The 14,901-nt window shown below is 39.8% G+C and overlaps 1 protein-coding gene across 1 annotated transcript in view; it reads left to right on the plus strand.

Moving 5' to 3' along the window:
* The window catches only part of PELI2 (pellino E3 ubiquitin protein ligase family member 2), a 222,831-nt gene that overhangs the window by 175,238 nt on the left and 32,692 nt on the right, over nucleotides 1–14,901 (plus strand). The window contains exon 3 of the mRNA XM_022570491.2: nucleotides 13,536–13,637. Coding sequence (XP_022426199.1) covers nucleotides 13,536–13,637 — 102 coding nt within the window. The remainder of the gene's footprint in view (nucleotides 1–13,535; nucleotides 13,638–14,901) is intronic.

The following is a 14,901-nucleotide window of genomic DNA, read 5'->3' on the forward strand; positions in this document are numbered from 1 at the left end:
GGGTTGGCAGGATGTGGAGCAATTGGAGCTCACGTTCATTGCTGATGGGAATACCAAATGGTACAACCAATTTGGAAAACAATCTGGCAGTTTCTTTAAAAGTTTAACGTACACCTACCATATGTCCAGCTATTCCACTTCTAGGTATTTGATCAAGAGAAATGAAAGCATATGTTTATACAAACACTTGGACATAAATGTTCATAACAGCTTTATTTGCAGTAGCCAAAAACGAGTAACCTGATATCCATCAACAGATGAATTGATAAACAAATTTTAGTTTATTCCTACAAGGGAATACTGCCCAGCATAAAAGTAATGAACTATTGATATGTGCAACTAAATGGATCAATCTAAAAATAATGATGCTAAATTTAAAAGGCCAGAATTATAAAATAGTACATAGTGTAAGATTTCATTCCTATAAAATGACAGAAAGTGCAATATAATATTTATAGTGATAGAAAACAAATCATTGGCTGCCTGGACATGAAGAAGCAGCTGGAAGGGAAGTATGAATTACAAAGGGGCATGGTGAGGAAACTTCTGTGGGTTATAGATATGTGCATAATTTTATTATGATGATGGTTTTATAGGTACATAAACATGTTGAAACATATCAAGTTGTACATTTTAAATAGATGCAGTTTATTGTGTCTCACTTAGACCTTAGTAAAGTTGTTTCTGTAATAAAAGGCAATAATAGCAATACAGGCAGAGAGTATAGATATATCTTGTACCTATCAGTAAATGTGAATGTTCTAAACTTACATATTAAAAGAATTGGATCACATAGAAAAATACAATTATAGGCTGTATATAAAACACATCTAAAACAAAATGATCTAGATTGGGGGTAAAATTATGGAGCATACCAAAGAAATGCAAACAAACAAAAAGAGTCAAAGTTACGGTCTTAACATTAAGGAAGATTGAATTCATGGTTTAAAAAAAAGGTATTAAGTCAAAGAAAGTTTATTTATAATGAAAAGGGATACAACCCAATGAAGACCTAAGAGTTGTGATCATTATGTATCAGATAACAGCATCACTTTCTTTAAGCAAAATGTATAGGAAACAACAAGGAAAAAGAAAAGTCTTGCGTTGTATGCTTATAATACGACTTTTACATGCTGAAAATAGAAACTTGTCTTTATACGCACTCACGACTGTTCAGATAAGTGTGCAAGTAATATTTTTAAACATAAAAAGTAGAATCATAAATGTACTAAAGAATGGAAAATTGTTCACTTTATTTGGGATTGAGGAAAGCCTTTCTAATTATGAGGTAAAATCTGGAAATGAGAAAAAAAATACTGATGTTTCACTATATAAACTTCTAAAAATAAACTGTATGGCAAAAACACATTAAATAAAGTCAAAAGCCAAATGAGTGGTGGGAATTTGCAGCTCATATCACAGACAATGGGGGTAATATATAAAGAATACCTACAAACAAGTATGAAAAAGACCAAAAGAGTAATGGACAAAGATATAAACAGTTCACAGTAAAGAAAAAAGAGGACTTTCAAGCATTTTAAAACACATTCAGCTTCAGTAATGATAATAGAAATGCTTAAAGCACAGTGATATCATTTTCACATATCATACAATACAGACCATAACACTTAATAACTCTCTATGTTGGTGAGGGTAGGGGAAACACCCTCTCACATACATCTGGTGAGAATCTAAATTGGTATCACTTCTACGAAAAGTAGTTCAACAATAACTATCAATATTAAAAATGCACATATCATTTGATCCAGCAATTGTATCTCTAGGAATTTATCCTATAGATATATTCCCCTGTATGCAAATTGAATACATGGATATTCGTTGCAACATTGCTTGTAAAATAGAAAATTTATTTCTTAATTTTTTTGTTAAATAAGTTTAAAAGATTGAAAAATCAGGCTATATCTACACATCAAAAAGAATGAGGAGGCACAAATAGGCAGGTGATGCAGACCATTGTAAAGCGAGAGAAGCAGGGGACAGACCTCTGTGGACAGTGTGCTCTCATTTCTGCCACCTGTGCTACGTTAGCACAGACACCGATAGTCCCTGAAAAGATATACATGGAACTAGTACTAGAGGCGCCCTCTGTGACCGAGGGCTACATTGGAAGGAGCATACTATTCACTGGTAATGTTTGGTACTCTGTGCACATATTACCCAATTAACAATATTCTCTGCCTTCCAAATCAATCAAGAATCTGGAGGCCTCTGTAAAATTAAGTATTAAATTATCTGATAGAGATTATGTTTTAGTCATAAAAATAGCTGGCTGTAATAGTAATTATTATGTGCTGGGCACTGGACTCTGGGTCCTTTACAAACATCATCTGAGTCTTTTCAACAGCTCTTCAAGGCAAGTGTTTCACTTTACAGGTTAAGAAACAGTTTCAGAATACGACCCAAGGACACAGATAACAAGGGCCCTTTTAAGAAGTTCAGTTGAATGAGGCTTGAGGAGGAACATTCAAATGTATATCCAAACTTCTTCCAAAAGCGCGTATGAATGCTTGGGGGAGCAGGGGCAGGCACACACGTTAGGCACATATATGTTTTTCCTTGTACTTCAGCCATTGTCTTACTCAAAGTTTTGTATATTAGGATTGGAACCTGCATGATTCTAGCCGGCCTAACATCTTGAAAATGCCAACTGCCAAGATAAATGTTGTCTTTTGAGAGTAAATATCTCCATGTCTCTACATAACTACGACGTGGCCTTATCCAATTGGTTTTACTCCATAACGAAAATGAGATCCTGCAGCAGACGGGCAAATTTTAAATCAAGGCCAAGCCTTAAAAATAAAAATCCGGGGCTTCCCTGGTGGCGCAGTGGTTGAGAGTTCGCCTGCCGATGCAGGGGACACGGGTTCGTGCCCCGGTCCAGGAAGATCCCACGTGCCGCGGAGCGGCTGGGCCCGTGAGCCATGGCCGCTGAGCCTGCGCGTCCGGAGCCTGTGCTCCGCAACGGGAGAGGCCACAACAGTGAAAGGCCCGCGTACCGCAAAAAATAAAAAATAAAAATAAAAAAATAAAAATCCAAGTAAAATGAGGGGGAAAATTGAGCCTCTCCCCTTCCCGTTTTTTTTTTTTTTTTTTTAACGTCTTTTAAATGAGAGCTTTTGCTTTTTTCACTATAGGTAATCAGTAGGGTTTTGTATTTCGTTTTATTTTGAACCAGGGTAAATTTTAGTCTTTTTATTCTTCACTACTCAAGGGACCGTTTTGACAGCTGATAAACTGGCCCACATATTAAAATAATTATATGGCGGGTCTTTGGATATCTTGGTATAAAATCGATTTATGTCATATTCAGTTTATAGTATCTGGAAGTTTGCCTGCTCATGGCAACAAATTAAGGCTTGCATTTACTGTTGGCTCACTGTAACACATAGTTCACGGTAGATACCTATGTATTTTCTCTCCAGTGCTCTTTAGAAACAAAATATACTTTTTTTTACCCAGTAAATGCATGACTTATATAAAGTATATTATTTATAAAAGTATATAAATGGAATTACTGAACTGATTTTACTTTTACAACATAGTCATTTTGTAAGATACTTCATTTTCATTTATAATTCATATTTATTAGGGTTCATTCTTTCAGTTGGCTTTGTCTCTTGTGGCAAGTAGATCATATGTATGCAGATACTTAAATATTCAGATGAGTAAATGTTAGATGTTGAAGCAGACAGATTCACACCCATCTCTTAAAGCACTGTCCATTGACTGACTAAATATCTCCTCTTAAAGTCTCCTGTTACAGGAGACCACAATTAGGTTTCTCTCTCTCTCTTCCCTAGTCTTGTTTGTGTACAACAAAGAGGTAATCTCATCATTGGTTTAATTTTCACTGCAATACTTAGCGTTTCACAAATACATTGCGTCTTTCTTCCGTTCTTCCTATGCCCCTTCTTGCTCACATCTAGAACCGTAAAATGTTCCACAGCAAGTGCATTGCTGTTTTGATGAATGAATTTGTTGGAGGTCAGTTTCTTTATCTCCTACCAGACGAGCGTGACCCCGCATCCTTCCCCAGGTGACCACGGTGGTCCTTGCCACAGGGTTAGGCCCCAAGGTAGTCGCCACTTCGGACATTGGACATGTGTGGGCACTGAGATGGATGGAGTGCCAGAGTGCCTACCTTGCACTAACAGGGCTGTACCCCTTCCTTGTCCTCTCCTGCTTTGGGGGAGCTGCCATGCAGTCACTGTGGGGAGATGTCTTTGAAAAGGGCACACTTTCAGAGTCACCATTTGAAATAGACCGTCATTGATAGTGACCAGTGCACACATGTGATTGGTAACGTAACCTGTTCGTGTGTCTAGATGTGTGTCCTAGTCATAGCATTGCTCTGTGGGAAAACAGCACATCATCCCTATTTTCCAAAAGACAGGAGACAAAATAACGGAAAGAGGAGATTGCACATTAGGTTAGCTTAGGTTAGGTTTAAAAAGTACAGTGACATAATCTGTACAGACTTGGATCTGAACCTGTCACTTGTTCAGCACTTTGTGATAAACTGGGTGGATATAGAAGTAGCTAAAGTATCTTTGTCCTCAGCCAGCACTGACCTTCCAGGACCCAGGACCAGCACTTGTAAGATGACAAAACTGAGGCACAGAGCATTGAAGTAACTTCCCCAGAGTCCCGCAGCTGGTCATCAGTGGAGTGGGAATCCAGCCTGATCTGTACTGTTAGCCATGCAATATACTGCCTGAATCAAAGGCAGGTTTAAAAAGACAGGAGATCCTGCCCTCAAGGAGCTTTTCATTCCATCAGTGTAAAGTGGTAAGAATTCCTGGGGCCAGATTTCTGCAAGGCCTGTGGACATGTTCCTGCCCAGCTCTCCAGCCACAAGCCTTCGGTGTGTCTCATTCTCCAGACTATATAGGTCATCTCTTGTGACTGGTACCAACGACCAAATCCAGCTTCGGTGTAATTAGGAGTGACTCCAAGTTAGGAACACGTTCTCCTCAAACATTCTCACCCTCTCTGGCATCTTTGTTTGCTGGATTGATTGACCGCGGCTGCCCCGGCACTGTGCATGCACCAGGTTCTCTGCCAACATTTGTCGAATAGCTCAGTGAGCCGATCCCAGACGGGCATGGGAGTGGCCCACTGCTAAGTCCAAAGCCATTGCTTCTAACAAATAGGCTTACCACTTTGATTTATTTATTGTACGAAACACCGTTGATTTTGATGAAATCCAAGTTAGCATTTTTCTAACCATTTTTCTAATGATTCAGGCACCCATTTGAAATATGGCTCCTTGAAAAGAGAGAGTATTTTAAAGAGTAGGTTTATGCAAAATAAATTATGAATTCCTTTAGCCACCTCCTCTCTTTAGAAATAGCACTCATATGTATTTTATACCTAAATTGACAAGGATGGCAGAGATCTCATCTTCCTTGTAGCAATTTGAACCAGACTGGTTGAGGATTTATTGCCTAATTATACTTGTCAGCCTGACATAAAAGTCATTAGTTCTGGAAAAACATGTTTTTCATACCAGGATTATCTTTAATTAGTACACTCAATATTTAACATATATTTAAAGCTAAACAGAATAGTAATCTCTGAAGCCTGTGTTACGGACCACAAGGAAGTGACGGTAACCCCTTGGGTCAGGAAGCAGTGCTTTAAGTGCAGGTTTATATTTGAGGAGAGACAATGCTGTGTTATACATTGTTCCCTCTGCTTTGCATACAATGAAATCAGTGCTGCTGACATTGAGTCCTTCTGCTGATAAATTATAAAGGTGATAACCAAAGACTCCAGTGACATGGTTACAGTGGGTGAGTGCCTGAACTAGGATCCAAACCCGGGGTCCAGTGTGTGGTTTTTCTCAACATCAGAATCCACTGGCCATTGATCTCTGCGATGTCCACACATGGTCTTATTCTCCTTTGCTAGAGTACCTGTAAACTTGAAGCTCAGCAGGATAAACTGGGTAGTCGTATTGATAAACCATCTGTCGTGAATATTCCCTTTTGCCCCGTGTCCAGACACGTGCTGGATCGTCAGTGGATATTGCAGCAAGGCGAAGCAACACCAGAGACCTCACAGGGCAGCTGCCAAGCACCCGTATGTGCTGATACCCTCTAGTTCCCAGCCCCACCCACACTGCCCCAGCATCACAGTGGACACGGGGCTCTGGGTAGTAAAATTATTCATCAGGTATTTCCAATATGCTACGGAATTCACAGCAAACCCATTTATCTGCTCATAAGTGCGCACATTTCTGCTCTAAACATAAATACCAGAAGGTGTTTTTGAACGAAGAAGGTTCCGTTCCTTGGCCCTTTTCAGTCCTATCCCAAAACAGATTCCGTTATTAAGTTTTTCCATGCTAATTAACAATGTTGTTCCTATAGCAATCCACCCTGTCATAGAAGGCTTGTATTTATAACCAGAATGGCTGCCAGAGATCAATGTAGTTGTTTTCCATTTTATCAGGTCCTTTCTGTGGTAATAGTTTTGCATATTTATTTATTTAAGTTGTACGATGGGCTGAAATATTAACTTACAAATTAGAATTAACAGTTAAAGTGGCTGAAAATAAACTTGCCTAAAACATGCAGAATAATTGGCTGGGGAGCCTGTACCTTATCTACTGTGCCTTATTAAAGAGTGCCGAGTTATGGACATCGTTTAGAAGGCTATTCAGAACACAAGCTCATATTACGTTTCTTGGTGGAACCCAAAAGACAAAGGGCTCTCTGGCTCCATGAGTAGACTGTGCAGGACTTTTCCTAGGATTGTCCCTATCTGATGGGCTGTGAGAGCATCTTTGACTTCTTCCTGAGATGTTTCCTTGGAAACTGAAAGATGCGGTGCGGTGAGCAGCATCAGAGAATGCCACCATATTCAGACACATGGTGCAAAACTCTTCAGAGCAGCTCTGTGAAAACTTGAGATTTATCTGGAAAAGTTTCCTTGAACATGTAAGCATGTAAGAGTGCCAGATGTCTGGCACTCAGTTTTGGTTTTTTTTTTTTGCGGTACGCGGGCCTCTCGCTGCCGTGGCCTCTCCCGTTGCGGAGCACAGGCTCCGGACGCGCAGGCTCAGCGGCCATGGCTCACGGGCCCAGCCGCTCCGCGGCATGTGGGATCTTCCCGGACCGGGGCACGAACCCGTGTCCCCTGCATCGGCAGGCGGACTCTCAACCACTGTGCCACCAGGGAAGCCCTGGCACTCTCTTTTGAGAGGCAAAAAGAACATTAATTCCATCTACTCCCAAGGAGAGAAACTACGGAGGGTGCTGCTGTTTGCAAAAACACATTCATTAGATTTAGTCCAGTGCTGTGTGGCACAGGAACAGTAACGGTGGTTCTGTAACAGTCAGCATCCTGGACAGCTAGACAAGGGCGATCGTCAAACTCTTGAGTAATTTGGTTCTAAGATATAGAAAATATGGTGTGGATTTGGAGAAAAGGAATTTCATTTCATTGGAAAGTCAGATTCACACACACACACACACATATTACATCCCCTTAAATGAGGCTGGCTCTCGTTTAGTAAGGCATGCCCCATTAACGTACATGCTGTGTGTGGTTTGTCAAAGTTTTACATCATAGCTTCCAACACATCTGGTGGTTTTCTTCTCCTGTCTTCCTAGTATCTCTTCTATTCCTGCTCCAAATGTGTAAGGACTAAAAATTGTCCATGTGATATGCTTTGTCTTCTCTGAAAGGCTTTGAATGCTTTACAGATGCCTTTTATATGTTGATCTATAAATATTAATTTTAAATACTAATACAAAATTTTCTTCTCAGTCATCCGACAACTGAAGATTATCATAGTAAAAATATATACTTGCTCTAACCACAGACAGCCTCTTAATATGCATTCAGGACCTCATGAAAGTGCCATCAGAAACACAACCCCTGCTCTCTGTAAAGGCACCATGCTACCTATATCTGTACCGCGCCCTGGGGCATAGGTAAGGTGAACACACAAATCACCGCGAGGACTTACGTGATACGTCACATAAGACAGAAAAGATGCTCTGGCACCAATAGGCCTTGAAAACTGGTTGGTCCAATTGTCTTCAGTTGTGTAGCTAACTACTGCAACACTTAGCGGCTTAGCAAAAAACATTTGATTTTGTCGATCATTTTGTGGGTCAAGAATTTGGGAAGAGCTCCCATGGCAGTGTCTCTGATCCACGTGGCAAATGCTGGGGCAACTGGCACTGGAGGGTCCATTTCCAAGGTGGCTCCTTCACTCACATGTCTGGGTCTTGCTTCTCCGTGGCCTCCCTCTCCCCACATGGCATTTCAGTCTCCAAGGCCCTTCTCGTAGCTTGGGCTTGTAGTGTGGTGGCTTCCAAGTAGTTAGGTGTCTTACATGGCGGCTCAGAACTCCAAGAGCAAGTGTTTGAAGCAGCAAGGGGAAGCCGCAAGCCTCCAAGTCCCGTCTGTCACTTCTGCTGCATTCTGTTGGTCAAGCAAGTTACTGAGGGCAGCCCAGGGTCAAGGGAAGATGAATTAGATTACACCTAATAATCTCCAAAGTAGAAAGTTATGGGCTATAAAGGAGCTGGTTGTAAAACTCCTTTGGGGAATAAATCAGCTTTGTAATTACTGGTTGCCCAACAACTACTTTGTACTTGAGGAGAAAAAGTGAAATGTTGCACATTGTTTATTCTACTTTGTATTTGATTTGTGCCTTAAGGCAGTAAAATCAGTGAGCTTGGCTTTGACTCATGGTTAGATTTTAAGTATGACGGTAATAATTAACTGTTTCTGGACAACAGTGGCAAGAGAGGGCTGAGGGATGACACGGAGGTTTTAAGTATGAGTGATTGGAATATGGTTACACTATTGACTAAAAGAGAAAACCCAGGAGGAGAAAAAGTTTGGACTGAGCAATGTAATGATGCTTTACACTGCAAGTAGCAAAATACCCAACCCAAAGCACCCTAAAACCCCTCATTTTTCTCACAGAAGTAGTCAGGGGCAGACAGTTTCCGATTTGGTTCAACTCAAAGATGTTGGGGCCCAGTTCGCTTCTCTGAGAGTCTTTTGACCTTCCTTTACTGTTGCCTGATGGCCACCTCAGCTCCAGATACCCCTTAATCATCATTCATTTCTTCTATTAACAGAGAAAGGAAAGTATCTTTCTTGATGTCTCCCATTCCAGGAGCTCCACACCAGATTTCTCCAAAGTCCCGCCGGTCTGGATTGGGTCACCTTTCCACATGCTCACTTCAGAGGAGGCTGGGAGAGCTGCTCTTTTCATTTTCAGGCATTGTCATGGGCGGCCAGCTCAGCTAGCAGGGTGAAGGGCATTAGGTAGGCAACCAGCGATGTCTGCCTTGGTGATGAATTCCATTTTCTCTCCCTACACAGTTGATAAAGGCTCACTTAGCAGCCTTATGGAGCTTGAATTAAATGAGCTAACTCATAACTGTAATAAGTTAGTATTTTCTAGAAGCCAGTTAGTTTCTGATCGGGCTTTCTCCCTTTTTTACTTTGTGATTGAACACTAACCCCACAGCTTCTTAATAAAAGATTAGAGTATTTTATACTTTTAAAAATTGATTGAAAGCTCTTTGACTTCCATGAATACATGTACCTACCTCGTTATGCATCTTGCAGGATTGCCTTTCTGGTATCATTACGTATTATATATCTTTTTAAGTGCCTTATGTATGTACATAGGGGTTTATAAGAGGAAGAAAATTCTGCAGACCTTGTGAACCATGTTTGTTTTAAAGTCTGGAGGCTTGGAGGACTCTGTCAGTTAGTTGAAGTTGAACAAGGACAACCAGTTCTAGCTGCTCCCCTAAATGACAGAGAATGGCTCAGCTGAGCCGCGCCTGTGGCACAAGTAGAGTAACCCTAAGAAAGCATCTTCAACTGGGAAGACAGTGTCCTGGCTCAGAAAGGGCCTTGGTTTGGGCACCTGGGTGGGGCAGTGCTGAACTTCCTAAACCGGATAAAGTTGGAATCTTTCCTTCTCTGGATCTGTAATTGTGTCTAATTTGTAATTGTCCAATCATGATATTTTTAACCCCATAAAATTCACATGTAATAAATTTGAGCTGAGGGTGTCAGTGTTGGTACCGTTGCTGGTGAAAGGTAAGGGAGAGGTTGAGAAGACCCGAGGAAAGAAGCTCCAAGTCTCATCTTGAATCCGTTGCAGTCCATTCACTCATCTGACTTTCCTTGAAAGCCTGCCACGCCCTCACTGCCGGGGGTGGAGACCACCGAAGACCTGACCTGCCTTTGAGCATGGTAGCGACATAAGAGGGAGTCAGCAACCCTGGCTTATCACAGTAGGAAAGCAAATATGGCCAATCAGTATTGTCTGCTAGGCAAGTTGGTTGGGCTAGCTCTCCTTATCATTTTAAAGCGCTCGGTCTCCATATTTGAACTAGTGTAGTGAAATCTCACTGTTACAGTAGTTGTGTTGGTACTGAACTCCAGTGAGTGCCAAGAGAAGGCCTTACCTACTCTCCTTTCTGATATTTCAGAAATAGATTTCAAAGCAACTTGGTGCCTTGGGGAGATGTTTATTTCCAAAATAACCTGAAATGATCGACTCAAGTCAGTGAATCTGTAATTTACTAGAAGCTGTATTTCCAAGAGCCATATTTTAAATATTAAAATTATTGCTGAAAAAATGATACTTATAACCCCAAAGAAGCTTAATGCCTCATATACTTGCCAGATGGAAAGCAAAAATTGAGGTCAAGCTTAAACTCTCCTCTTACCTTCCTCCAAATCCCCCAAATCTGGCCCCACTGTAGACTTTAATGCACAAACAAGATCATGTGAGCCCTAATTCATGGCATCAAAGGGAAGTGGGCGCCTCTCCATTTATTTCTGAGGAGCCTGGAGGTGGCCCCCTTTTGCTCCAAACCCCAGTCCTGGCTTAAATCCCAGTCTTCTGGGGCCAGCTCATCTCCATGCTTCTCCCCACTGTGGGTGCAGACTGTTGGCCTCTTTGCAGGAGGGCCTCCCCTCCCAGCTTAGCACTCACAGAGGGAGACCACCGCCGGACTGGAAGTGACTTTGGTGGGTCACACCGATTCTGAAGTTCCTCAGCCGTCCTGCCACAGGGGAGTTCATCACCTGCTGCTCAGAGCCCCCTCCACCTTCTGGGACTTGTTTCTCCCTGTAGGATCTCTGTTCCCACTTCTCCATCTTCCCCAAATCCAGAGGTTTCTAAAATGTAGCGCATAGTTAAGATGTTCCTATTCAAAAAGTCTCAGAAAATGTGTTTTCTTATCCTTCAAAGGGTTCACCTTTCCTAACCCTGCCGATCCACGTTTAAACCACGTTTCAAAAACTGGCGGAAGTTTGAAATTGTAATTTGTCTTTAAATGGGCTCAACATTCAAGGTCACCTGGATCCGGCGTTCAAGGCCTTGGGGTCCCCACGCTTTCTTCCCTGTTGAGGGCGGCCGGGCAGGGGCTGGCCAAGGTCTTTGTGCTCCCTTGGCTCTGGGTGGTTCCCAGGTATGGCACTGGGCTCGCTCTCCCTATAAATAGTCTTATTCATGCTTATGATAGTCTGGGCCACAAGAGTAGTTTTAGAATAAAACACTCTAGAAGAATTGGGCAACTTAGGGCCTGTAAAATGCATATTTCTGGGGCTTCCCAGAGTGGCATGGAAGCTGCACTAGGTCGTGGGGTGAGCACAGCAGATCTTCCTGGGGCATTGATTTCCCAGCAAACTTGTTTAAATATTGAAAATGTTTAAATGTTAAAACTACAGGCATGTTAAGGAGTAGAATACAAAATTTAGACTAATTTCAAGGTAAGATGTTTCAAGCGTGAGAAGCTTCACTTCTAGGTTGCTCTCCCAGACATGTCTAGGGGCTCACATAACTCTCTTCCAGTTAAGGCAACCTTGGTGGAAGTTTGAGAAACACAGTACTTAAGAGGGTACCACTCCTTCTTTTGCAGATAATTGGCAAACTACAGACATTCTTATTTTGTGTAGCGTGTGTGCCAAGAAAGTTGTGTTTGAGTTGGTGCACTTGTAAATGGAAAACTCTTAAGTGCAACAGATACTTTTTAAGGAACTGTAAAATAAGTTATTGTACAAATAATCACCCCCCTAGTTATCAGTCTTGTAAGTTTGAGTTTAATAAAATTATTTTTAAGTGGGTTTTTTTACTTAACTATGAAGATAAACAAGCATCCACTTACCTTAAACTGGAAATAATTCTTTATTAATTTGACTTTCAAGAAATGTCACTTATATCAGTACCACTGAATTTATGTGACTCAGACCAATGAAAATTTCAGATTGTACTTGTTACTGGAGTTGAGTAGTCTAAGAAGTGTTTTTTTTAGCTTCCTAATCATATTAAGTGTATAAATAATGATCATTTCTAATACCTGCATTATCTTAATGAAGCATGTACAATAAAGCCTCATTTCAACCATGAAGTTCCTGAGGGCAGATGATTGAAGAACATGAGATTAACCAGGCTAACTTCAAAGTTGATTTGGAATGTTGTACTATTTATTACTCTAAGCAATTATATTAGTCAAATATAAATGTTCAGAGCACATTTTCATTAGGTGCTATATGTATGTCCAGCTGCTTCCAAATGCTGTCTTAGTCTTTCTTGGTCTTCATACAGTGTGATTGCTCAATAAATGTGTAATAGATAGGCTTATTAAAGTTTTATTTATTATACTTAATGTAAAAGAATGGACATGAAGATAGGTTAAAGTTGAACGGACAGGGTAATTGAAATAATTTGGAGTATAATTTAAATAAACTTCTTTGTTAATTTGGAAATTTTAAAGTATGTGACCACAACGTAAAATGGGTTGAAATATATCACTATGGAGGAAATAAGAACATCATCGTATTATTGGTTTCTGGATTCTTTGAAAAAGACTATTAGCTTTAGTCTAGTCTAAAAATAGAGGCGATAAAACTAACTTAGCTACCTTATTTATTAACTCAATAAATATCTGGGTTAAGCAAGTGCTTATGCAAGTTTTCAATAAGATGTAGAACAGAGTATAAGTATGATTATCATTGGCTAAAATAGTGCATTATTATATGGAAGTTTTTATAGAATTTTACTTTTTTTCAATGATTCGTTTACTCTCATAATCTCCATCATGTAGGAAAAATACTATTACAAAATGTTCCTGACTTACCCGTTTCAATGTGAAATAAATTAAGAAATTTTAAATCATGTTAGTCTGAAAATTCTGTCACTGAGTTAAGGTAACATGGAGAAAGTATATGTTTTTCTAGGACTATGATTAAATCAGGTCTTGGAAACTAGTAACTTTGATTTGGCTTAAGTAAAATATTGTTCATATTAAGGATGAATGTTTTTTAAACCCAGTATTATGACTGCTGGCTCCTCTGTAATTCAGGGCACAGCAGGGACAGGCTCTGACCATTAGGAAAATGCTGGCTTGTGTTGGGGTTTTGCTGGTAGAGTGATGTCTCTTAACTACAAACAGAATTGTGGTAAGTTGTTGAAATGAAATTCTAACAAATTTTTATATTTTTTATTTCATTATTAGGCTATCAGCTGCAAAGGTCAACACAGCATATCGTACACTCTGTCAAGGAATCAGACTGTGGTGGTCGAGTACACACATGATAAAGATACGGATATGTTTCAGGTAACATCTTTCTTTTTTCCATGGAAATTTTTAGCACATTTTTCCTTCGATTCTCTATTTTGATATGTAGTCAGAACTTCTAGCACAGTAGTGTTTGGTGATGTCCAAGGGGAAAAAGGTGAGGATAATATTTAAATTGTTCCTATTTGGTTTTCAAAAGGCTAAGAAAACACTTAATTCTAAAAATGCAGAAAGAAATTATAAAGACTACATTCTCAGATCTCAGTGCAATAAAAAAGAGACTCTAAAAACAAGAACAAACATTTTTAGAGCCAGCTACTTTTAAAAGTTAACATGTTCAAAATACTTCCTAAATAACACTTGAACCAAAGAGGACATCAAAACTACAATTATAGGCCTTTTAAAAAATAACTGTGGAAACATTTAATAGCATAACTCATGAGATGTGACTGATGTTGTACTCGGAAGAAAATGTAAAAACCTTTAAGTGCTTTTATTATTTGGAAGGAAGGAAGAAACTCAAGGAACTAAACATTGACCAGAAAAAGTTCCTTTTAAAAAATGACAGTAAGAAAGTAGAGGACAGTTTGAGAAGGATAGGTGTTAACTCTTCTCTAAACGTTTGATAGATTTCCCCTGTGAAGCCATCTGGTCCTGGACTTTTGTTTGTTGGGAGTTTTTTAATCAGTTTCAATTTCAGTACTTGTGATTAGTCTGTTCATATTTTCTGTTTCTTCCTGGATCAGTCTTCGAAGGTTGTACCTTTCTAAGAATTTGTCCATTTCTTCCAGGTTGTCCATTTTATTGGCATAGAGTTGCTTGTAGTAGTCTTTTACGATCCTCTGAATTTCTGTGGTGTCCGTTGTAACTTCTTCTTCATTTCTAATTTTACTGATTTGAGCCCTCTCCCTTTTTTTCTTGATGAGTCTGGCTAAAGGCTTATCAATTTTGTTTATCTTCTCAAAGAACCACCTTTTAGTTTCATTGATCTTTGCTATTGTTTTGTTTCTATTTCATTTATTTCTGCTCTGATCTTTATGATTTCTTTCCTTCTACTGACTTTAGGTTTTGTTTGTTCTCTAGTTGCTTTAGGTGTAAGGTCAGGTTGTTTATGTGAGATTTTTCTTGTTTCCTGAGGTAAGATAGTATTGCTGTAAACTTCCCTCTTAGGACTGCTTTTGCTGCATCCCATAGGTTTTAGATTGTTGTGTTTTCGTTGTCATTTGTCTTTAGGTATTTTTTTTTATTTCCTCTTTGATTTCTTCATTTATCCATTGGCTGTTTAGTAACATGTTGTTTAGCC

This window comes from Delphinapterus leucas, chromosome 2, assembly GCF_059928025.1.
Source record: "Delphinapterus leucas isolate spDelLeu-1000000601 "Yukka" chromosome 2, BTC_Dleu_Yukka2, whole genome shotgun sequence".
Taxonomy (NCBI): Eukaryota; Metazoa; Chordata; class Mammalia; order Artiodactyla; family Monodontidae; genus Delphinapterus; species Delphinapterus leucas.